The 26,262-nt window shown below is 42.5% G+C and overlaps 1 protein-coding gene and 1 long non-coding RNA gene across 5 annotated transcripts in view; both read right to left on the minus strand.

Annotated features, from left to right (window-relative positions):
• Positions 1 to 2,527: 2,527 nt before the first annotated feature.
• kdm6al (lysine (K)-specific demethylase 6A, like) overlaps positions 2,528 to 26,262 on the minus strand; it is a 62,332-nt gene continuing 38,597 nt past the window's right edge. For 3 of the 4 annotated variants that reach the window (XM_082189573.1, XM_082189574.1, XM_082189575.1), the window contains 14 exons: positions 25,144 to 25,458; positions 21,359 to 22,008; positions 19,354 to 19,483; positions 19,010 to 19,115; positions 18,140 to 18,345; positions 14,794 to 14,855; positions 14,638 to 14,712; positions 14,264 to 14,412; positions 14,065 to 14,179; positions 12,530 to 12,717; positions 10,349 to 10,490; positions 10,149 to 10,275; positions 5,301 to 5,471; positions 2,528 to 3,783 (listed from right to left, as the gene is read on the minus strand). In XM_082189573.1, the coding sequence (XP_082045699.1) occupies positions 3,754 to 3,783; positions 5,301 to 5,471; positions 10,149 to 10,275; positions 10,349 to 10,490; positions 12,530 to 12,717; positions 14,065 to 14,179; positions 14,264 to 14,412; positions 14,638 to 14,712; positions 14,794 to 14,855; positions 18,140 to 18,345; positions 19,010 to 19,115; positions 19,354 to 19,483; positions 21,359 to 22,008; positions 25,144 to 25,458 (2,466 nt within the window). In that variant the 3' untranslated portion in view covers positions 2,528 to 3,753. Of the gene's footprint in view, positions 3,784 to 5,300; positions 5,508 to 10,148; positions 10,276 to 10,348; positions 10,491 to 12,529; positions 12,718 to 14,064; positions 14,180 to 14,263; positions 14,413 to 14,637; positions 14,713 to 14,793; positions 14,856 to 18,139; positions 18,346 to 19,009; positions 19,116 to 19,353; positions 19,484 to 21,358; positions 22,009 to 25,143; positions 25,459 to 26,262 lie in introns of all 4 variants that reach the window. The other variant, XM_082189572.1, reaches the window with a different exon arrangement.
• On the minus strand, positions 19,827 to 21,351 carry LOC309513652. The gene is made up of 2 exons (XR_014211511.1): positions 20,812 to 21,351; positions 19,827 to 20,601 (listed from the first exon to the last, which is right to left on the minus strand). It is a non-coding gene; the product is annotated as an uncharacterized lncRNA (long non-coding RNA).

Here is a 26,262-nt window from a genome sequence, read left to right on the forward strand (position 1 = left end):
AGTACTAGGACCGTTGCTGTTCACTCTGTACATGCTACCCTTGGGAGATATCATTAGGAAGTATGGAATTAGCTTTCACTGTTATGCTGATGATACTCAGCTCTATATTTCTTCACGCCTTGACGAAACTTACCAATTCACAAAATTAACGGAATGTATAGCTGATATAAAAAAACTGGATGACCAGTAATTTCCTACTACTTAACTCTGAAAAAACAGAGACTCTAATTATTGGGAAAAAAACTTCAAGTAATAATCCAGAATACTGTCTAACACTTGATGGCTGCTCTGTCAAGTCTTCGTCTTCGGTCAGGAACCTGGGTGTGCTCTTTGATACCAATCTTTCATTTGAAAGTCACGTGTCTAGTATCTGTAAAACTGCATTTTTCCATCTTAAAAATGTATCTAAATTACGTCATATGCTCTCAATGACAAATGCAGAACAATTAGTTCATGCGTTCATGACCTCAAGGCTAGATTATTGTAATGCTCTACTGGGTGGTATAGGGTTAGGGTTAGGCACGCTTAATAAACAAACTACAGCTGGTCCAAAACACAGCAGCTCGAGTTCTTACCAGAACCAGGAAGTATGACCATATTAGCCCTGTTCTGTCAACACTGCATTGGCTCCCTATTAAACATTGTATACATTTTAAAATATTGCTGATTACTTACAAAGCACTAAATGGTTTAGCTCCGCAGTGCTTGAGCGAGCTCTTAACGCATTATAGTCCTTCACGTCTATTGCGATCTCAAAATTCCGGCCAGTTGATAATACCTAGAATATCAAAATCGACTGCTGGCGGTAGATCCTTTTCCTATTTAGCACCAAAACTCTGGAACAGTCTTCCTAACATTGTCCGGGAAGCAGACACACTCTGTCAGTTCAAAGCTAGATGATATAGGTGGTATGCACCTTCTAACCTATTTCAGGGAGTGCGTTCTCGAGACACCAGGCACTGTTTTGTGCGGATGGGCGGCCGGAGCGTGTTAAGGGTTTTCCTGTTAGAACGGTGTCGTGTTAGCGGCCCCTAAGTTTATAACTAATGATCTTCGCAACGGAAGTGAATCAATCAATCAAAACTAACCTTTGCTGGACAATAACTTTATCCTAGAGCTGCTGTAAAGCCTAAACAATCTGTTACTTTAAGTTCCTATTATCACTGTAAAGCTGCTTTGAAACAATCGAGTTTCGAAGCGCTGTATAAATGAAGGTGACTTGACTTGACAAGAGATGTGCTCAGTAACACACGCCAGAAAGACTGATTCAGAGTCGAGACCCCTTCGATTGGCTCCTGAAGCACAAGACCCAGACAGCAGCATAGAGTCGGGCCCAGGTCCAGAACACATCTGGCCCAGATCCAGAACACATCCGGCCCAGATCCAGAACACATCCGGCCGACTCTAAGCTGCTGTCTGCGGAGGAAACTCTTCTCTCTCAGACACAGGGGGATCTGGGTAAACGAGGAACATGCTGGATAGAGCCGTGTGACGTAAACAAGTCCTTTTGTGAATGTTTGTCAGTGAAAGACAAGACATGAGAGGCTGATGAACTTTAACCTTTCTGGACATTTCAAAGCCTGTTCAATTGTAACTGACCTCACAGTAAACAAACATTACTCAAGTTTGATGTACGATACACAACACTGGCGAACGGGTATCGCTGCTAACCTTTCAGCAGGTCTTGCCCAAAAAGAACAACACTATTGGTTATAGGGGAAATATAAACACACCAAACCAACGCCAAAGAGCAGATGAAAACCTAATGAAGACAAGTTTTGTCGCGTCGCGGAAAGAAAATCTTGACACGAGGAGATAACGGACTATTGAAGCAGATATATTTGTCATTCAAAAGGAAAAGCGAAACGAAGACTGCATACAAAGCAGCGCTTGCTTACCATTTGAAAATCAATCATGCTGATCACGTTCTTTTGGTGCGTTCAAGTCATCTCGTAAAGATCGAATTTACGAGTTGAAGGTAAATGAGTGCCACCACAATGGCGTAAATACGAGTGGGAAGCTCAGGATTTTCTTTACGAGTTGTTTACGACTCAGTGAGCAACATGGCAGAATACCACAATACTTAAAGGTATTTAGCAGTGATATTGTCAGGAATTTCTATTTACAGCAAAGTAAGCTAATCGCCTGCACAGAATATGATGGCATTGTAATATAACAATGTAATATGTAACGATACAGTTTGCATTGGCTTCATAAATGAATTAAAAACCAAAGTACACCTGATGCACATTTCTCTGCTCTTAATTTTATAGAACTAGAGTTTAAAAACCTTGCTGTATTTTTGTAAGCATTTGCTAAACTGAACCGCCAATCAGAGTTCTCTCTCTCACCGCCCGATTCTACATGCTGAATCGGCCAAAAACACAACAGCGTCCGAATAGAAGGACGCACCGGACACACCGGAAACACTCAGGAACTTGATGTGTGTGAGCAATTAAAACAGATGCGATGTCTTCATAAAGACGAGGACTTTCACGTATCGACACATACTTAATACAAGTGCATGAAAATGTTGACAACTTGTTTAATAACTCATAAAACATTCTTCAAACAATAAAACAATTTAATAGTTTCTGTACAATGCTTACTAAGCAGTTTAATTCTATATAGAAAAATGCAGGAGTAGTTTAAATGACCAAACTCCTTCAAATTTAATGGCAGGTACTCTGGGAAAAATAACAGCATTCCATCCACAAATATCTTCAAGCAATAAATATGTATTTATAAATAGTGTAAATGTACATCAGGATTAGAAACAAACGAGGAAGGAAAAAAAACACAGACAATTTAAACGTTATTCCTTACTCTATGTGCAACACATTTTTCTTTGTGACTTGGCTATTATGTTTTTCCACAATTTTTTCCTTTTTCTTACCTAAGAAACAAAATATTGAACATGGTGTCAAAATAACAAGACAGGAAAAACATAAAAGCAGTAAAAAATTATATATATATATATATATATATATATATATATATATATATATATATGTATATATATATATATATATATATATATATATATATAACCTAATTCTTCACATTACAAATATTTTTTTGTAGATTTTGCCATCCAAAGTCATCGTAAAATCGATATCTACCATACAAAAAGCTAGGCTAGCGCTCCTTCGTGAAGGCGAACCCTTGAGACACAAGGAAAAGATTTCAGGTTTCAGCATGTTAACAAAATACAAAAAGAACGTCTCAAGTCAGTAGTCTGTAAGTGACGATGCCAGTTGTGATTGACACTATGTACAAAAACAAGTTTCCCATAATTTCCTCCCCAGTTTTTGTGATCAGTTTCTCACATGAAGCAGCGGCGAGCCGGTGTGGAGAGGAAGTTCGCTCAGTACCGCCCCCCGTAGGCCATAACCACACACTGCAGTTATAGACCGCCCCCTGCAGGCCATAACCACACACTGCAGTTATAGACCGCCCCCTGCAGGCCATAACCACACACTGCAGTTATAGACCACCCCCTGCAGGCCATAACCACACACTGCAGTTATAGACCACCCCCTGCAGGCCATAACCACACATTGCAGTTATAGACCACCCCCCGCAGGCCATAACCACACACTGCAGTTATAGACCGGTTGCATAGACGCACACAGCCGCTGGAGTCGACGGTCCCGTGTGCTCGCGAGAGACGACACCACTGTCCTGAATATCAGAAACGGTCCGTTAATAGAGTTCCTGTAATGTGATATCCACATGTAGAGCATCTTAATGTCAAGATGAAGACGCATGAAGAGCAGGAGCCTGAAAAACACAAGGTGAGCAAAGAGTGTTATTCCAAATGCTCACGTTAAACACACTCTCACACACACTCTCTCCAGATCTAAACCCTTCAGGCGAGCCGCTCCAGATCTAAACCCTTCAGGCGAGCCGCTCCGGATCTAAACCCTTCAGGCGAGCCGCTCCGGATCTAAACCCTTCAGACGAGCCGCTCCAGATCTAAACCCTTCAGACGAGCCGCTCCGGATCTAAACCCTTCAGGCGAGCCACTCCAGATCTAAACCCTTCAGACGAGCCGCTCCAGATCTAAACCCTTCAGACGAGCCGCTCCGGATCTAAACCCTTCAGGCGAGCCACTCCAGATCTAAACCCTTCAGACGAGCCGCTCCGGATCTAAACCCTTCAGGCAACGGATCTAAACCCTTCGGGCGAGCCGCTCCAGATCTAAACCCTTCAGACAAGTCGCTCCGGATCTAAACCCTTCAGGCGAGCCGCTCCGGATCTAAACCCTTCAGGCAAGCCGCTCCGGATCTAAACCCTTCAGGCGAGCCGCTCCGGATCTAAACCCTTCAGGTGACGGATCTAAACACTTCAGACGAGCTGCTCCAGATCTAAACCCTTCAGATGAGCTGCTCCAGATCTAAACCCTTCAGGCGACGGATCTAAACCCTTCAGGCAAGCCGCTCCGGTTCTAAACCCTTCAGGCGACGGATCTAAACCCTTCAGACGAGCTGCTCCAGATCTAAACCCTTCAGACGAGCTGCTCCAGATCTAAACCCTTCAGGCGAGCCGTTCCGGTTCTAAACCCTTCAGGCGACGGATCTAAACCCTTCAGACGAGCTGCTCCAGATCTAAACCCTTCAGACGAGCTGCTCCAGATCTAAACCCTTCAGACGAGCTGCTCCAGATCTAAACCCTTCAGTCGCTCCGGATCTAAACCCTTCAGACGAGCTGCTCCAGATCGAAACCCTTCAGGCGACGGATCTAAACCCTTCAGGCGAGCCGCTCCGGATCTAAACCCTTCAGGCGAGCCGCTCCGGATCTAAACCCTTCAGACGAGCCGCTCTGGATCTAAACCCTTCAGGCGAGCCGCTCCGGATCTAAACCCTTCAGACAAGCCGCTCTGGATCTAAACCCTTCAGGTGAGCCGCTCCGGATCTAAACCCTTCAGGCGACGGATCTAAATCCTTCAGACGAGCTGCTCCAGATCTAAACCCTTCAGGCTCCGGATCTAAACCCTTCAGGCGAGCCGCTCCGGATCTAAACCCTTCAGACGAGCCGCTCCGGATCTAAACCCTTTAGACGAGCCGCTCTGGATCTAAACCCTTCAGGCGAGCCGCTCCAGATCTAAACCCTTCGGACGAGCCGCTCCGGATCGAAACCATTCAGACGAGCCGCTCCGGATCTAAACCCTTCAGGCGAGCCGCTCTGGATCTAAACCCTTCAGGCGACGGATCTAAACCCTTCAGGCGAGCCCCTCCGGATCTAAACCCTTCAGACACACCCTGAAATAAGAATGGCATTGAAATAAAATGACTTACTAAAGAGAACTGGTCGTAAACCTGCATGAGGTCGTCCATCCGGTGCTGCTCCAACACCACAAACCCCTCCAGCTCTCCACTGCCCTTCCGAGCGCAGGCCTGACAGTGAACCACGGAGGAGCGGCGGGCGTAGCTGTCGCTTGTCACGAACAGAAGGTTAAACACCTCCACCTGCAACAACACCAACACAAGGTTAAACACCTCCACCTGCAACAACACAGCACAGGCTGATTTCAGCACGTCGTCTGATGAGAACAAGGGATCGCCATTTTTCAAAAATATTGTATTCGAATATTCGGCCTCATGAAAATCGAATATTTGAATATTCATTTAAATGACGTTAAATAAGACGTTACTTTTTAAGTTTAAGAAAAAAAAAAAAAAAATTGTCACCATTTCTGAACAAGTGTACGATTAGGCAATATACACAACAAGCTTACGTTATATGTTAAGGTTTTCTTTTAGTTGAAAAAGTTAAACAATATGTCTAAACAAAAAAAATCCAAAGAACAAAAGCATTTAAGCTCAAGAAACGCAAACGGGAAAAACCCCCGCTAATAAAGCAGCGCCAGCTACACTCGAGTCAGCATATGGCTATCGTGTTCATACTGTTTCACATGTTCATGTTGAGAAAAACAGTAATATGCTGGAGTGAGAGAACGCTGACAGACGTGGCAGAGACACAGATAACGGTGTGCTTAAGCGAAGTTTCGAAAAGCACTTTGCGTTTTCTGTTCTTAAAGTCTCATTCGACCAAACTTAAAGGAAGCAAACGTCTCAAAATTATTTTGCTATCAGTTAAGCTATCATCTCACTCACTCGGGTTTAGGGTTGTAACAGTATGAGATTTTCACGGTATGATAATCGTCTCAGAAAATATCACGGTTTCACAGCATACGGTATTAACCCTTTAAAACCGGATGTGTCGTTGACGACGACAGCCAACCAAGCTGTATTCATGTCACTGTAACTCTTCAACCGTTTGCACTATCAAAATAATTCAAATAGTTCCTAAAAGTAGACATCATGCGCTTTTCGCCAATATAGGCTTATTACGGTAATGTCATGCTTTCCGTCTGCAAATGACAGCAGCGCGGGATGGAAGGATTTGAACAGAGAGATACGACGCGCGGCAGGTTATAGTGTGCTGGATTGCATAAAATAATAAAAGAAACGAACAAATACATGGCGAAAGAAGTGTTAGACAGCAGAAGAGGGGATTGGGATGATTTGGGATGAGGCGGATGGCCGTTACTCTTTCACTTGGTGTGTGCATGTGTATGTGTGTGTGCATGTGTATGTGTGCGTGCCTATGAATGTGTGCGTGTATGAAAAAAGTGTCCTAAATGAAAACTGTGCAACCCAATGTCACAAAAAAGACTTGTATACATGTATTATAGGTCATTTTTCAACTTTAAAGTGTTAGTTTCTTTTGTTCATGATTTTTTTCTGTTTTTTTCCGAAATAAAAATCTGTATATTTTTTATTTATTTTTGTCTATTTAAATTCTATTTACAAACTCACCACACACAATAATGGTCAATAACTGTGATGGCCCCGATGCAGCCACACATCAGTGAGCGGTGATGTTGCGCACGCACATACATACAAACACCCATTACTCATATGTTCTTGTAATTTATCCTGCACATTCTTTAGTATTTCGTTTTATTTTCTCAATTGTTTCTGTTCATATATTTATTTGGCAATAAGACTTAGACACTGTTTATTTCTCATTAAGATATTTATTTGAGTTGCAGTACATCACTGACTGGTTGAAGTGCACACAATCCAGTTGGTGTTGTGCAGTACACACATTTATTAATATTGCTTTCTTTGAGTTTAAGTTACCGCTGTGTTGCTGAGGAGTGGATGACTGGAGCTTCGGATGGTGATCGGCTAGTTTCGTTTGTGGTCCATGCGAATTAAGGGCCGGCATGCCGCTTCACCTGCTCATTTAGTTCCGCTTGCCGCTACCAACCAGCAGATTAACTGTGGGGGGGTTCTCAAATGTTTGTGTTGGTATTTTCTTTCCTAATTGCTCTTTCTTTTTCCTAGATTTATTATTTGTGTTAAAAATATGCACTTAATTATATTGTAATTATTTACTAGCCTTGGTATTGATTTTGTTGTTGTATTAGTGAAGTTGTTGTTTTTGTCTTCCCTTATGTTTTAATGTGGACTAGTCCGTTTGTATAAATGTGTCTCTGTTTAGCTTGTAGATCAGTTCAGTTTGTCTTTATACGTACTCAGTTGTTTGAGTTTAGTTTGTTCTGTTGATCTCTTTTATAGGCCTAACATTTGTTTGATTATTTGGACTTTGTTTCCTTTTTGAAACTTTTGTGTATATGATTTGTTTTTGAAATTCAGTCAAATATATATTTTTTGGGAACATATTTTGAAGGTCCTCATTCCTTGACTGCTTGGTCCCTCACAAACTGTAATTTGTTGAAAGCTTATCTTTTTCTGAGAAAGATGACACCTTGCACATGAAGATAGCACATTTTTTTTAGAATTTTACAGTAAAAAAAATCTAATATGTGAAAAACACCTATTTTAGCTTCAGGTTCTAAAGGGTTAAACAATTATTATTATTATTATAATCATCAGCTACAATGACCCTTAAATGAATGAAAACGGATAGGGTTTTTTGGTTGAACATATGGTTTATTAAAACAACTTTTAATAAAAAAAAAAAAAAGCTTATGGAAGTTTGAGTCTACCTTTTGAAAAAATAAGAGAAAAAATAAAGCTGCACATCTCCCATTTGAACAAACATGTCTAATCAATTGAATTCATAAAACCTTAACTTATTTTTATTCTCAATTTATTAATTATTATTTAAGATATTTATAGGATAATAGAGTCTTATGAAATGTATTTTATTTCCACAGGTTGTCTGATATAATTTGTCTGGATTTTATGATTTAATACAAATATATTATTGAAAATGCAATCAGATGAAATGTAACACATGTAACAAATGTAACAAATGACACACAGACAAAAAACTATATTATTTCTTAAATAAAATAAACTATATTATTATTGTTGTAACTTTAAGATGGCTTCATTCTATTTGTACAATAGTAATATATTTCTTTAAGCTAAACTGAACTTTTATTTTGACAGGTTGTACTAAACTCCTGTGAGTTTCAGTCAGAGTATTTGACGATGATTCTTTTAAATACAATTATGAAATGCTCATTTAGTTCTCTCAGAGCAGCTCTGGATGTGTTCCTGTGTTCACGTCCTCATATAGTGAGTGAGACGGCAGACGCTTTAAACACCGTGAGCGTCACACACACACTTGAGTGTGTACTAGGCGAAGCGGCGCTGCTCATTCTCACAGAATATAGATTTACAGTATATAGCGGTTTCTTGCGCTGTATATTAATAGACACACTCATATTAGCGATCTGATTTATTGTACAGCTATATTTAAGATTTATTCATCCATTGATCAAATCGCGCATTTTACGTGACATCTGCGTTATACTGTAAATTCCCTCAGCAACACGGAAATAATACGGCCTTAAAGGGGTGGTTTATTATGATTTGACTTTTCTAACTTTAGTTAGTGTGTAATGTTGCTGTTTGAGCATAAACAACATCTGCAAAGTTACAACTCAAAGTTCAAGGCAAAGGAAGATATTTGCTTTTACAGAAATTGATTTTTAAGGACTACAACAAACGGCTGGTAGGAACTACAATGAGCTTCTTCAGGGGTTAGTGACTAACCCATCACTAACCCTAAAATTTGCATAAACCCCGTCCCCTGAACACGATTTATAGATTATCAAGACTGAATATGCTAATCAATGACTAGAAGATAACTACTCATAAGCTACATAAATTCTTCAACCAACCGTTCAGAAACGTCCTGTTGCTTCTACATGTTGTCACTTCTTCTTGAGTCTCTCCATCATTTTCTGACTCCGGTTTGAACATAAAAGGCTAAAGGTTTTTGATATTTTCAGTGCATGTCTGTGTGAGCGCAAGCAGTTGAAGCTCCGCCCCCTGTGCCGGGAGCAGCAGCTCATTTGCATTTAAAGGAACAGACACAAAACAGTGTGTTTTTGCTCACCCTCAAAAACTGACAACTTTAACATGCTATATAAAAATATCTGTGGGGTATTTTGAGCTAAAACTTCACACACACACTCTGGGGACATCAAGAGATTTATTTTAGAGATTGTGAAAAGTGCATTTTAGAGATAAGAGTTCGCAGCCTCAGTCTCCGACAGCTTCTCCGCTACACATGTATGGGTGGAGTCTAAGCAGTCAAGTGGAAAGAAGTTTGGTGAGATCTGGTTTAATTTTTTCCCCAAAACCGTGGATAAGCAAATGTTCACGATATGATAATCGTACATGTCAATATCGCGATTAACCGCCATACCGGTACACCGTTACAACCCAGCTCGGGTTCAGCTGAGTTCACCTGCAGTGATGGACACGGTCTTCCTCATTCGACTGGTGTTTGGAAGTGATTTCTCATTGTGGTGGTGATATTATGATAGCTCAGTTTCATTAATTAATTTGATCAAAAGTAATTCCATTTTGTAAGATACTTTTCATCCAAGTAATTCCAAACTCCGCGAGGCAGACGACGACATTATGTGACCAAATACAAACATGTTAAACACGTTCCACAGCTCCACCCAGTGAATTTGATTATAGTGAGTTAGTGCTTGGGATTTATCAGGGATTCTCTGCATTTACGGCCAGCAAAGCAACATAATAAAATTTTAATAGTTTTTTATTTTTCGATTAATAATTACAGATTGAATATTCGTTCACAGCCCTAATGAGAAGGAACGTTTATTCGGCATCAGATCCAGAACTCACCTCACAGATGCTGCAGTAATGCGCCGGTTCATCTCGGCCTCTCCTGTGCCAGATCGTCTCCTTCCCAGCAGCCACCAGCGCCTCTTTAATGGCCTGACACTGTTTGAGCGTCCGCAGCAAGCAGAACCTGTTCACCACAGAGATTGATTACGGCTCGTTACCGGCCAGATAAACACGCTGACGGAGGAAACTTCACTCACTTGATCATCTCAAACAGCTTGAGGTCGGACACTTTAATGTTCCTCGCCATGTTCCAGGACAGATGCACCATGGGAACCATAGATTTGACGCTCTGGAGTTTGTTCCACTCGTAGCGTTCGACGGCCAGCTTGTACTGATAGGCTGCAGGGAGCAGACAAACACGGTCACATGACAGTGGACCACAGCGGACACGAGAGGCTAGTGGTGCAACGGATCACAAAACTCACGGTTCGGATCAGCAAAGAAATTTATGGAGGAGGGGGTGTGTAACTTTGCTTTTCCTTTGTTACTTAAAGCTCACTTTAAGTTTTTAGGTACTACAGCAAAAACTACTAGCCTAACTGGTAAAGTTCAAACAGTATTAAAGACAAGTGAAAAGTCAGTGATAAAATAAGAACAATTACACAAATTATCAAGCCGAGATGTAAATAAAGTTACAGAGTCTAACAGTAGTGTTCAGGTACTAATTAATTAATTAAGCCTAAATGTAAAATAACAGTATTCACGGTAGAAATTAAATATAGATAAATATAAATAAATAATATAATGTTTTATTAACATTAATGACGCAGACGACAGCAGGAATATTAGGCTGCTGTCACTTTAAGACAAACATCCGGTATCTTTCTCAGCTGTTCACTGATGACAGAACCGAGAGAACACTTGCCGAGACGGGCATTCAGTCATAGTTCTGTGTGCATGTGTCCGTTCAAGGGCAAGGAAACGCAAAAGAGGAATCAATTCGGTGTTCGAGCGCTGACTGACACGCCTCGGCCTCGCTCTAAGAGAGCACAGATAATGTGAAAGTCCCAATTTTCGCCTCCTTTTCCGCGTTTAAAATTGTTTGAATGTGTAAATTGCAGGGCCTGAATTTCGTTTTGGAAAATGGGGGGGGGAGATTAGGTGATTAGGATGGGGGGGATTTTTAATTTGAGGGGGGAGTTTAGACTTTTTTTTTTATTACATATATCTCGCCTAAATGTATGCTCACTCATTGCATTTTTACAATGGGGTAATTTTGTTCTTAAGAATTTACACGACTCAAGGAAGCTTGATTTCAATCTTTGGATTAAATTGAAAAAAAGTAGCACAAATAAATACAATAGAATAAAGATACCAATAAAGAGAAATAAAGAGAGAAGTTTTTGCTTAGGTCTAACACTAGTATTCAGAAATACAGAGACTGAATAAAGTAATCAAATGTAAAATAACACTGGGTAGTATTTAAGTCCTGACTAAATTAAATACATAGGCTATTAATCCTGATTCCTTAAAATGAAAGCCATGTTTTGTTGTTTTGACAACCAAATGAATGACAGACACATATGTCTGCTGTCCCTATAAGAGCTAGTGCACGGATCCTGTGTTCATTATACGGTCATGTGCGATTTATGCTTATTGAAGACGTAACCGACTGTGTTTAGAGGATACTCACCAAGACCGAAATTGACATCATTTTCGCATGTTTTTGACTGTTAATGCGATATAATCCACGAAAAATAACTTTTGTTACCCACGAGCTGTGTGTGAGGCGGCTTTACTCTATGTATGTGTGCAGAGAAACATCTCTCAGACAGCGCGCAAGTACCGAATAGTTTAAAACTGCGTGAATGTTTAAACTGGTAAGACTTAAAAAGACGTGCAAATGGTAAACTTTAGTTACTCATGATGCAATGCTGGCCCGATTATGCAAGTGACAATTCCGTCTATCCTGACTCCCGAAACGCGAGAGTGTGATCGCCGCCTGCAGCGCTTAACGATTGCCTTGTTCAACCCATTTTGAGAGACGAGAGAGAGAAGACGCAGCACCGCTGAATCACTCACGCTGTTTGAGAAATTGCGTCTCGCAGACAGTTTTAAAATTTTATTTTATAATCTGTGTGGATTAATGTACTAATACAACCTACATGCTAAAGTGAATCAATGTTTGCGGGAATTTCCCGCATTACAAGTGGGAGACCTGCGGGAATGATTAAAATTATGCGCAATACCCGCAATCCCGCGCTGAAATTCGAGCCCTGAAATTGGCAAGACAAAATCCGTCCAAATGATACACGTTCAGTCTATGAAGGTTAAATGTATCAGGTAATCCGCGAACCCCATGCGTGCCGAACCGTGGGTCAGCTGATCCTCACGATCACCCGCTGCACCGCTACACGAGGCTCGAGCAGGTCGCGCACCTGAGAGAGGGCCCACGTTCCAGGAGATGTTGTTGCACCAGCCGATGGCCTGGACCCAGTGCACCGTTCCCGTGTTCAGCCACACCAGATCTCCCGGCCGCTGGATGAACCGGTACACCGGCACGTTCGCCTCGTACAGGTCCTCCAGGTTCGGCCACCACGAGCCCTTCAGGAAGTTGATGTTGTTCCTGCAAAAGGGCGTCAGAAGAGACACTAGCATTTCAATCCAAGGACCGACAACAGAAGCGGTTTCAGATCCGCCACATGATCTGAAGTCTTAGTTCAAGCAACAATTAAAAATGGTCATCAATGACTCGCTCATGTCATCTCAAACCCGTAACACTTTTCTTCATCTTTGAAACACAAACAAAGATATTTTAATGAAATCTGAGCAATTTCTGTCCCTCCACTGAAAGTGTTTTAATCCAAGTCTCCTGAAGAGACACGATCGCTTTATATGATCAGATTAAACATTAATCAGCGAATGAACACAGACGAGGTTCAGTCTCACGATTCTTCTGCAAGAATGAGGTTTGCTCTCACAAGTCAAGTTTAGCTTTCGTTTACCGATGATCAAAGCTAAAATTAAATCTGTTGATCATATAAAGTGCTCGTGTCTCTTCAGATTAATCCACTCCAGTCACATGGGTTTATTTCACCATCTCTTTATGAACGTTTGAAGCGTCAGAGTTTCGGGAGATCAGACTTTCACAGGAGAGACAGAACTCTCTCAGAGTTCATTAAGAATATCTTCATTCACTCGCCAAATAAGATTCTCATTGGTCTTCGAAACACAAACGAGGACAATTTTCATCTTTGGATGAAGCATCTCGAACTTTGACTCCTACACATTTTCCATTTCAAAATTCCATACTTTTCCAGACTCAAATTTCCAAACCCCTCTGTAGAATCAGACCGTATTTAACATAAATGGTTCATACAGCATTACATTGAGTATATATACACATCTGTAAATATTCTTATTTTCTCAGGTTTTTCTGTTGGTTTTCTCCAAGTGATAACATGCGCTTGCATGATGAGAAGAAACCTAAAACGCTTTATAACCTGTATGTATTCCCCGCTGACACATCGGTTTGATACTGTAATCATGGTTTGATGTTTAATAAACACAGAAAGCAAAGTAAAGTCTGATTTAGGTGATGTTTATCTGTTGCTGGTCTGAGTGACACACATTCGACTAGTGAAGTTTAAGAGATTTGCTTTGCATAATGAAAATTGTTCAACAATCACTAAACGGTGTTTCCCATAAATTGATTTATCTGCGCGAGAGGCACAGGGATCACTCACCCTCTGCCATGAAAACACTCTGCTTGTATGATAAATGTATTTTTAGAAATTCTTCATTTTACATTTTAGAAAACTGAATAGGGTCAATAGTCTGGAAACAAATGTTTCCATACTTATCCTGGAAATGACTCAAATCAAATGTCAAACGGTGTATGAAGCCTGTTGACTACAGTCGCTCTCAGACGATCAGGAACGAGAGGTTTGTGCAGGTCTGAAACGTCACGTACTTCTCACAGAACTCGCTCATCACTCCCCAGTACGGCTCAGGCACGGCAAACCACTCGCAGTCGCCCGGCCCGATGTTGATGTTCACGGCGCAGAAGTTATTGTGCTCCTGATGCCCTAGATATGAGCAGAGAGAGATCATGTGATATGAGCAGAGAGAGATCATGTGATATGAGCATGTCTAACGACAGCGGCTCTCACCTGGAGTTCTGCTGCCCGGGACCTTCATGAAGAGCTGGACCGTGTTCATACCCAGAATGCTGTAGCCCACGTGACTGAGCAGGTTTCCGGCGGACACGACTCGAGCAAACGCAGGCAGTTTACTGAGTTCCTGCAGCTGCAGTTTCCACCTGCAGGGGGAGCAACAGCTGAACTCATGCTTCACTACAGACTCATCACACTGAGCTGAAGAAGTGATGGTGCTCCAGTCATTCAGAGAAACTGGCCTGTCATTTGTTCTAAGTTTGAAATCACTGCTTGCTCAAACCAACACATGGCTTTGGGCAATAAAAGAGACACTATCACTTACAAAATACAAAAAACACAAAGGGGAACCACATGCACCCAGGACTCACTTCTTTTCATCCGAGACGTCGATGTTGGTCCCAAACTTGACTTGTTTGAAAGGAGCTTTGCGGCTCCTAGAAACACTGAGCAGAAGTAACAGAGTAAGCGCAGGTTAGCATCAGTGCAGCTAAAGCATCATCGGTTATTAAACACGTCAAACTCACGTTTCCGATGACGTGATTTCAGAGTCCGACAGCTCCTTCTGCCCCTTCTTCTCATTCTCTTCCTGAAAGCACACAAGCTCAGTCACTTACTACGCAAAATACCACATGCACACGATCAGTGCTAGTTTTAGAGATCGACCGATATATCGTTTTCCCGATATTTAAGCATTTTCCCGTAATCAGGTGTCAGTTCTGTAACATTGTATTGACCGGTAAACGGCGCCATCTTGTGGCCGTTTTGAGAATTGTGTGGCATTAAAGCAGTGCGTCAGAGGGGAGATCAGTCAACGACACCGTTCAGGGGAAAGATAACTTGCATCCCATAATTAATAAAGTTAATTGGCCAGCCATTAGGGACTGTTTGTTTTTTATTTAAGGGGCCACCGGAGGAGTTTTGAGATCTGTTGTCAAAAAAGACATGACCCTCCCTTCGCCAGCAATACATTTTTCTATGACCCTCCAAAATGATTGTGAAAAAAGGCATGACCCTCCCCGATAATTTATTGATTAGCCTACTTCTGTACTGCGCTTGGCAAAGATGTTCAGATAGCCATTGTTTGTTTGTTTTTTAAAACCATAAACTCTTGCTTTCTCATCTTACTATGGCTGTAACGATAGACCAAACCTACGATTCGGTTCGTATCACGATTTTTGGTGCTGATGCGGTGTGACTCGTTCAACATGTGGGTGGCGCACTGGCGCTGCCAACAAAGCATCTAAAAGCTGTCACAAAGAACCGGCAAAAGTAATTATTATGAATATGTCAAATATAGCAAGGAGACATTTTAATTGTTTATTAATAAACGTGTTTTCTGTGTCGACTGCAAAGATGAAGTTGACGATGCGTCGCGATCTTCTCAGAATGCGCCAGAGAGAAATGCACATTTCATAAGCAGAAAGCAGTCTGTTTTCCTTCGTTTTGAATTGTTCTGTTTAAAAGTAGACATTTCAAGCTTTCTATATATTTCTCAGGTCTGTGAGGCAAGTAGCCTTACGCTGAGTTTCGGTTCATTTATGAGACAAGAGTCCAGTTCTCGCCCGCGCCTCCGTGTCATGATTATCTATTTTCTACTATATTTACTTCTTAGGCTATTTAAATCCAGATAAAACATTGATTAAAATTAAGATACAATTAATAAAAAAACGAAATTCACTTTAAAGAAAGGCTTTGTGCTTTCTGTTTGAGGTCTCGGTGAAATTTTTAAAGTCGCTTTCAGAGCAGTCATGTCCGTAATGGAGAACTGTCACGCCCGTAACATTGTTTTTTGTTTTTTCACATAAATGCGACCACGAAAAATAAAATAAAAATAATATGTTATGTTCTGTGGAGGCCGATCTTTATTCATCCGGTGGGTATATATCTTTTGGTTTGCACAGTGTAATTTATAGAATTACTAAAAAATATTTTGCCACCTAAAAGTTAAAGATTTTTTGTGTCACGTCACATGTGTATTTCCCTCATATTAAATATAAAACGCATGTGTAGACTGATATTTTTCTAATGTCTTGACTCCTTTCAGACGTTTCAAAATATTGGTATTAAATGCATTTTCTGAGAATATATATATTTCACGTATTGACTGCAAATGTCACGTCCATAACACTGGAATCGCCCAAGTTTAACGAATTTATCCTCAACTAGTTTTTGTGGTGTAGGTCTACGTATTTATGTTAACTTAAATAAATCTAATAGTAATTTAAAGATGTGGTAGCCCTACATCTTACACATCGTGGAAACAAAATAAGAATGGAAACTAAAATATGGTAGTATGCGCCTCAGTCCCAATACTGTAAAACTCGACGTAGGCCTACGTTCACAACATGTTAATGCAGTGGTAGAGTTACACTCACAGGACACTGTGCACTTATTCGCAATCACAAAGTTCATTATTTGCTCGTGCTTTAAAGCTTTGCCGGGTAAACATTTCATTGGCATTCTGTTCTGACATGATGCACTTTTTCTAAGCACGAACTGAAGTGCGCGCGCACTGTCAAACAGCGCCAAACTGGATTTTTGTTGGGTCAGACCCATCTGATATCGAAGGGGGGCTGATAACGCGAGATCAACATCGATCTAAATGGAAAAAAATAGCACCAAACAAGCCACTTTGAAATGTTGCTGTTTTCATGAATATAAAAGTTGGGTGACCCTCCCCCTAGACTAAAAAAAATTGGATGACCCTCCCCTCAACAAAGAATAAAAAGACATGACCCTCCCCTATTTTCCTCCGGTGGCCCCTTCCATAAATACCGAACGGTCCCTTACTGCACACATGAGGAAACAGTTTTCCTAAACAAATGTTGTCTGTCTTTAGATGAACTCTAGACTTAGACTTAGTAATAAACTCTAAACATTAGACTTTGTAAATTTCTTTTGCCTGTTGTTAATATTAATGCTGTTGTTATAAATATAAAGATGCAAAGGCAGTAATTTCTTTATTATTATTCAGGCAGTTTAGAATGTTTTATGCTTTTTAAATGCTTTTTACATGCATTGTATGTAATGCTCATACATATTACATGCTCAGATTCATTACCTGTTTGTTTACCTTATCAAAGATTTGATTTAAAACACAATTTAGTGACAGTGCATTATATATATTTTTTTTTTTTTTACTTTCAGACTATTTATTGATGTAGAAGTGTGTATTGTATGCAATGAGGGAGTGAAATTGCAAAAATTGCAGTATTTAATAAGTGTTAAAACAGTTTGTTTAGTTCAATACTGTTGTTATAATTGTCAAAACCAGAAATAAAACAAATAAATGTTTTTTGGGCACATAAAAATGCATATAATTGGTATCTGTAATAAAGAAATCCCTCTGGGTGTTTCTCCATCTGATAGGGTTAGAGTTATCTTTACCCTCAGAGACTCCTGGAAGGACGAGGCCTGGGTTAGGGTTAGGGTTAGTCTTAGCTTTACCCTTAGAGACTCCTGGAAGGGTTAGGGATAGGGTTAGCTTTACCCTCAGAGACTCCTGGAAGGGTTAGGGATAGGGTTAGCTTTACCCTCAGAGACTCCTGGAAGGGTTAGGGATAGGGTTAGCTTTACCCTCAGAGACTCCTGGAAGGACGAGGCCTGGGTTAGGGTTAGAGTTAGAGGGTTAGGGATAGGGTTAGTGTTAGCTTTACCCTTAGAGACTCCTGGAAGGGTTAGGGATAGGGTTAGCTTTACCCTCAGAGACTCCTGGAAGGACGAGGCCTGGGTTAGGGTTAGAGTTAGAGGGTTAGGGATAGGGTTAGTGTTAGCTTTACCCTCAGAGATAGGGTTAGGGATAGGGTTAGTCTTAGCTTTACCCTTAGAGACTCCTGGAAGGGTTAGGGATAGGGTTAGAGTTAGCTTTACCCTCAGAGACTCCTGGAAGGACGAGGCCTGGTACTGGGCGTATTTGGCGATGGTGGTGTAGGATCGAGTGCCCTCGCAGCGCCACTGCTTCTTCTGCCCGCTGGAGTCCCAGTTCTCATCGGCCGGCTGGCACAGCTGAGTGCGCACCTCCACCAGGTGCTCGGGGTTCGCCTCCACCAGCGTCTTCGTGGAGAACAGGCCCAGATCTGCAGAGAGAGAATGAATGAATGAATGAATGAGGCATTTATATAGAGTCTTGGGCTACAGGGTCACATGGCTGTTCTGTGGTGAACATCTCCTTCTGACGGGTCAGGTGACCGAGACTTTGGAACAGTTTACCTGTTCTAATCAGAACTGCTCCCACAATATCTATTTTTAAATCAAAGTTAAAATCATTTTTATTTGATCTGGCTTATAATTCATGAGTTAAATCTGTGTTTTTATGGTTTGTTGTTTAACTTGTGTCTTTGTCTGTATTTTATTTAATGGTTATTTGTTTTCTACAGCACACTGGTCAATGGCAGTTGAAGAGCTTTAACAACTCACTCTGGAAAAAGCATGTCAAAAGCATTTATGTAAAAGTAAAAAAGCTTGATATATGATAAATAATATAGCCATAAAATCTGATCTGAAACTCGCACGGCTTTATAACACTAGTGCGAGCAGTAAATCAGCCACAGAATTTTGCATTTCGTCCTTGAATTCTTTTCAACAATGGACAGCAAAGCAAGTTTCAATCTGTTTTCTAGTTGCCATGGAAACTGCAGAGAAGTGCGTCGCTCCCACATTTGGCCTTTCAGGTGATCGTGTGAGTGTGAGTGTGAGAGAGAGAGAGAGAGAGAGAGAGAGAGAGAGGCTAAAGGCTCTGACCCAGTTTGAGGGCTCCTGCTAGGCCCCGTATGACGGTCACTGGGTTGGACTGGTTTGTGCAGAACTGGTGCAGTGGCGGGAAGAAAGCATCTCTCTTATTCTCCAACTGAAACACATTATAAACGCATTGTCAATCACATGCAGCGTTACACATCTCCGTGCAGAAACATACACACGCTCACACTCACTCGCTCACTCACTCTCTCGCCCTCACTCTCACGCTCACTCTCACGCTCACTCTCACGCTCACTCTCACGCTCACTCTCACTCTCACGCTCACTCTCACGCTCACTCTCACGCTCACTCTCACGCTCACTCTCACGCTCACTCTCACGCTCACTCACGTAGATGCTGGGAGTGGGAGGGTTGAGCTTGTCTTTATCCAGAGGAGGAGCAGGCGGAGGAGGGAGGCGAGGAGGAGGGCATTTGTTCAACAGGATTCGGCTGCTCGAAACACCATTCTTACCAAGATTCCTGAAAATATTAATGATATTAGGTAGTGTTATTTATGCAGAATACAACTAATCAAAATGAATCTTAACTGAAAGTTTGGTCAAACTCGACACCCTCAGAATCTCACTGTGGTCAGAATTAAAATGCGGTGGCAAATTTTGTGCAAGCCCATGTGTAACATCATTCAAACGCTTCAAAATATAGTGCATATTTCTGTCTGTGCATACAACAATCTCAAAGTCTGATCTGCTTTCCTGTTACGCAGGTGTAATTGAGTTTTGCAAATGCTTAGTACTGCAGATGTGCTTGTTTGAGATCAACCCACTGGAGCCTGTGGAGCACTTTTATGATGGACAGATCAGAATCAGAATCAGAAAGAGCTTTATTGCCAAGTGTGCTTGCACCCACAAGGAATTTTTCTTGGTACTGAAGCTTCCAGTGCACATATACAAATACAAATACAACAAGAAACATAGTAATACAAATTCTAAGAATAAAATATATTTAAAAAAAAAAAAAAAATAGTTGGGTTTAGTCTGAATAAACATTTACAGATTATGAACATATTTACAGTATGTTGAGTAGTATGAATTATAATATAAATATAAATATCACCTGAGTTAGAGAATATTACACTAGACAGTGGGAGTCTAGTGCATGTTACAGATTATGAACATATTTACAGTATGTTGAGTAGTATGAATTATAATATAAATATAAATATCACCTGACTTAGAGAATATTGCACTAGACAGTGGGAGTATTGCACTTACAGGCATATGCATTGGGGGGCATGTTAAGTGTTCAGAAGGGAAATGGCCTGTGGAAAGAAACTGTTCCTGTGCCTGGATGTTCTTGTGGCCAGTGATCTGTGTCGCCGTCCTGACGGTAACAGTTCAAACAGGGGGTGTCCAGGGTGAGTGCAGTCTGTGATGATTTTACCTGCTCTCTTCCTCACTCTGGAAGAGTACAGGTCCTGGAGGGTTGGCAAGGGGGCACCAATAATCCTATCCATCATAAAAGTGCATCTGATGCACTTTATGATGGATAGATGCACTTTATGATGGATAGATGCACTTTTATGATGGATAGATGCACTTTTATGATGGATAGATGGACTTTTATGATGGATAGATGCACTTTATGATGGATAGATGCACTTTTATGATGGACATACACTTAACATGGATGGATGCACTTTTATGATGGATAGATGCACTTTTATGATGGATAGATGCACTTTATGATGGATAGATGCACTGGATAGATGCACTTTTATGATGGATAGATGGACTTTTATGATGGATAGATGCACTGGATAGATGCACTTTTATGATGGATAGATGGACTTTTATGATGGATAGATGCACTTTATGATGGATAGATGCACTTTTATGATGGACATACACTTAACATGGATGGATGCACTTTTATGATGGATAGATGGACTTTTATGATGGATAGATGCACTTTATGATGGATAGATCCACTTTTATGATGGACATACACTTAACATGGATGGATGCACTTTTATGATGGATAGATGCACTTTTATGATGATAGATGCACTTTTATGATGGATAGATGCACTTTTATGGACTTCAAAACAGAAACGGCCATTCACTGCCATTATAAAGCTTGGAGGAGCCAGGACATTTTTTAATATACCTCCGATTGTATTCATCTAAAATGAAGAATGTCATAAACACCGAAGATGACTTGAGGGTGAGTAAATCATGGGGTAATTTTAATTTTTGGGTAAACTATCCCTTTAAGAATTAATTTGACCAACGTAAAGGGGTAGTCAAGGGGTAATCAGATATACTTTTCGAAATTCTTATTAGACAAGTCTGCCTGACTAGTTATGATCAGTTTAAAGATAAAAACGAGATGTACCTGCAGGCCTTGAGGACGTCAGGGGATGTGGGGTAAATGGAGACAGTGGAGGACGAGAGCGTGGGTCTGTGAGGTGCTTTAGCACACAGCTCCGGCGGCTCTAGCTTTAGCGGCTCCAGCTTCACCGGGCTTCGAGAGTCTTCCGAACACGCTCCTCCTCCACTCCCGTTAACGGTGACGGTGGAGCCGGGCTTGTTAAGGCTGGCCGAGGGCTCCACAGGTGACGGTGATGATGCGGACAGGGCGGAGGCGGGCGAGGAGGCGGTGGAGCTGCCCGGAGCCGTTAGCGTGGAGCCAGGGTGAACGTGGTTTAGCCGTGAGTTAGCGGCGGGAATCTCCTTCCCCCCGAGCTGCGGATCGTGTGCCGGAGAGCCGGGCCTGGACCTGGAACTGGGACTGTGGTGCTGGGTGGCAGTGGAGCCGTTGCTCTCTTTGGTCGGGCCGGTGCCGTGGGGAACACCTGAGGTAGCCGTTAGCCATGAGGAAGAGGAGGACGACGAGGAGGACTGGTGATTGACAGCCGGCTCTGAGGGAGTCGTAGAGGAATGTCCAACCTGATTGTGAGGGCCACCGTCGGCCGAACCACTGGAAGAGAGAGTCCGGTCTCCATTAGGACCCGCCCAATGCGAACCTGGACCCTTCTGAAGCCCCTAAATCAGGAGGAAAGTCAAAAGAACAAGCATGAATGAGCCGAGAAACTATATAAATGCTGGTTTCAGTGGGTTTGAGCGTCAGGAAGTGAATGCTCTCGATGAATGAACGCACTCAACACAAAATGTGTAAAAATGAGATATAAAATGAGCAAAATATGAGCATAATAAATGAGCATAATAAAATGTTTTGCTTATGATCCTCCCATGATATAGAAAGTTTAGATGGGTGTCAGAATTCATGTGTCATATGATAACAGGTTCAAAATTTGTTTTTGATATTAAGAGTTCCCTTTCATAGGTATCTCAACACTGTGAATATTGCTATGGGAACACCTTTGGTGTGGAGCTGAATGATCGCTAGACGCGCCCCAGCCCAGCCCTGTAGGCCTCTCCCCTTCTTCCAAGACCGAAAGACCGCTGGATCGATAAGCTCGGACGTTATCGGTTCTGCTGTCGGTACTGGAGAAATTAAGAAAGTGAACGGCTAACACCCCTAGCAGAGTACTGGGCCGCGTGGCAGCGCCTGCCCGAAGTCTCGCAGTGGGTGTTACGTACCATTCGACATGGTTACACCATTCAATTCAGGAAAGGCCCACCTCCTTTCGGCCGGAATCCTTCTCACAACGGTGCGTCCTGGGGAAATTTCGACTCTGAATCAGGAGATTGTGTCAATACTAGAGAAAGGGGCTTTAGAAGAAATGCCCCCCACTCAGATGGAGTCAGGCGTCTACGGCCGCTATTTTGTTGTGCCCAAAAAGAATGGTGGCTTGTGTCCAATACTGGACTTACGTTGCCTAAACCTTGTGCTCAGAGTGAGCAGATTCAAACGGCTGACATTGAAGTCCATTGAAGTCCGGAGATTGGTTTGTGACTATCGATCTGAAGGATGCGTACTTCCACATCCAGGTCGTCAAGAGCCACAGGAAGTTCCTCAGGTTCGCTTTCGAGGCCAAAGCGTATCAATACAGTGTTCTTCCGTTCGGACTAGCTCTGGCTCCTCGAACTTTCACAAAGTGTATGGATGCAGCTCTGGCCCCGCTGCGGCTCCAGGGTGTCCGAAACTACCTGGACAATTGGCTGATATTAGCTCAATCACAGGACTTGGCAATTGTACATCGAAACTTGGTACTCAGCCATTTGAGGAGCTTGGGTTTACGCATAAACCTTCAGAAGAGTGTGTTGCTGCCAGACTCTCACATGATGCGGGCAAGGCTGTCTCCCGCACGTGTTCAGTGTTTCTGGCACTCAAACGGTTCTCACCTTAAGGGGTCTTAAGGGGTGTCACATATTGGTCAGGACGGACCACATGACTGTAGTTTCGTACCTGAATCGCCAAGGAGATCTACACTCTTGTCCCCTGTACAGGTTTGCAAAGCGTGTCCTCCTTTGGGCACAGACCAGGTTTCTGTCGGTCAGGGCTGTTCACATTCCAGGTTACAGATACTATCCTTAATTCTAGGGCCCCCTCTATGAGACGTCTGTATGCTTATAAATGGAGGCTGTTCGCCTCTTGGTGCAGCCAGCACAACCTGGACCCAGTTCATTGCCCTGTGAGTTCAATACTGGAGTTCCTGCAAAGTCGTTTTTCTGAGGGTGCGGCCACAGCCACCCTTAAAGTGTATGTGGCCGCTATTTCGGCAGAGCACGTACCAATAGGAGGTGTTTCCGTTGGATGTCACCTCCTGGTTTCTCGTTTTCTACAAGGGACGAGACGGCTTAGGCCTTTCCGCCCTGTAGGAATTCCCTCTTGGGATTTAGCCATTGTTATGGAAGTTCTGGCAGGTCAGCCGTTCGAACCATAATAATCTGTGTTAGAGAAGTTTTTGACTCTAAAGACAGTTCTCTTGCAATAGAATAGGGGACCTGCAGGCTTGTATGGACTTTGCCCCGGGGCAGGTTAAAGTCTTGATGCGTCCCAGACCAGGATACGTTCCCAAGGTCGTGTCAACCCCTTTTTTGTTCCCAGCAGGTGGTTTTGGAGGCTTTTTACTCTCCTAATTCAGAGACTGGGAGTGATGCACGGCCTCTCTGCCTCTGCCCAGTCAGGGCATTGAAGGTCTAAGTCGACCGATCAGCCCAGTGGCGTAGATCGGAGCAATTGTTTGTGTGTTTTGGTGGTAAAAACAGAGGGCCGGCTGTCGCCAAACAGAGAATGTTCTCATTGGGTGATTGAGGCCATCTCAGTGGCTTATGAGGTGTGTGGTTTGGCTTCACCTCTAGTTGTGCGTGCCCATTCCTCTAGAGGAATGGCTTCTTCTCAAGCTCTTTTTAGGAGCTCTTCTGATATTTGTGTTGCGGCAGGATTGTCCTCTCCGAACACTTTATCAAGTTCTACGGTCTGGATGTGAGGATGGCTCCTGGCTCCCAGGTCTTACCAGCTTGAGCGGACACTTTCCACTGTCTTCCAGCTATTCTCAGGTATGTGAAGGCGTTATGGTATAAATCGTTCCCATAGCGTTATTCGCAGTGTTGAGAGGCCTATGAAAGGGAAAGTCTCGGTTACGTATGTAACCTTTGTTCCCTGAGTAGGGACACTGCGATGCCGGCCTTCCCATTCTTGAATAGTGCTTCCTTCCATGGAATCTGAAGAAATAGTGCACAGCACACTAATATGAGGCATACGTGACGAATTCTTAGGGTGGTGCAAAGTGCTATTGGCCAATCAAATTGGCGTGATGGTATAAGGGCTTCAGACATTCGTCCACACCAAAGGTGTTCCCATAGTGGTATTCTCAGTGTTTGCAGTACATACGTAACAAAGACGTTCTTTTGATGTTGCACATTGAGGAAAACAGTATCACAGACCAGATGCCGATAAGAGCTGGCATGATTAAACTGCTTCTGCATATAAGAAAATGAGTGCAAAAAAGTGCTGCACAGGGTGTAAAAATCCGTATCCCGGTGCTTTTTGGACGAAGGGAAAATGCGACTAATAAAAATGTATCAGTCCAAGGCACTCGAGAGTTTATTTCATTATGGCTTTAGGCAATTAAAACACAGTTTTCAAATGCTTCTGCACGTAGTTCAGATAATCTAGTGAGTTTGTCATATCGTTTTTTTAAAGCTAAAATATCTGTAATGCTACAGAAGCGGTTTGGCTTCAGGTTAGAGTAAGAAGCGCAGTGCTCAGACCTGAGTGGCGTTGAGGTTCTGGCTCCTCCACGGGTCTCCTGGGCTCCTGCAGTGGTGAGGTAGTGCGTTGGGGTGCAGGTAAGGCACGTCTCCGTTCGCTCTGCTCCCCGGCATGTGATTATTGCCGACTGCAGGGGGTTGTGGGCCGGAGCGGGAGCCGGGACCGGGAGGCAGCGGCCCGTTGGCCAGCGGATGAGCAATGCAGGATGGGCGGGGAACCGGGCCTCGGGGAACAGGGTGAGCAGGCAGTGAGGAGACGCCCGAGGGTCCGTTGGGGAGAGAGGGTCGGATCGGGCCCGAGGAGTTCTGCCTCATCTGTAGGGAAAAGGCACAATCAACCCCAAATATTAAGCAAGTCAAACAAACACCTATTACAGTTTAAAGGCCCGTGCACACCGGGACGATTATCGCATGCTCTTTTCGCTGACGTTTAACGCCTCGTGACTAAACAAATGGCGCCAATGTGAGTATGCACACCAATGCTCAAAACGGCAGGCGTAAAAGCGTAATTTTAAAAAAAAAGCCTCAGGTTTGTTTTTTGGTTTGACGCGCCACCTTAAAAACTGGCCAACCAATGAGATTGACGCTTTTATTCATGTGCCTGGAGCTGCTGAAGTTACAGTAGCATAGACATAGTAAATATTAAAGCACAAAAGTATTAAAGTGCTCAAGCACAAAGCGGTCTTGCGGAGCACACATTGAAAGAAGGTGACGACGAAGAGGAAGTAAGTCGACGAAGAAGATACAACGAGGCAAAATGAATGTAGAGCTGCTGGTCTCTTTGGTGTCTGAACACAAAGAACTTTATGACAAACGCCACAGCTACAAAAATCTCGATAAGAGGGAGTTGTTGTGGAGAGTCAAGTCAAGTCAAGTCAAGTTTATTTGTATAGCGCTTTTCACAATACAGATTGTATCAAAGCAGCTTCACAGTATTAAATTAAAATAATACAACAAAGTTTGTTTCAAGAGGAATTTATTGATTGATAAAATTAAATTAAATATCCCCAAAATATCCCCAACTGAGCAAGCCAAAGGCAACAGTGGCAAGGAACCGAAAAACTCCATCAAGTGACCTAATGGTGTCCTAAAACTCCATCAGGTGACCTAATGGAGAAA

Source organism: Leuciscus leuciscus (assembly GCF_965113295.1).
Source record: "Leuciscus leuciscus genome assembly, chromosome: 14".
Classification (NCBI taxonomy): Eukaryota; Metazoa; Chordata; class Actinopteri; order Cypriniformes; family Leuciscidae; genus Leuciscus; species Leuciscus leuciscus.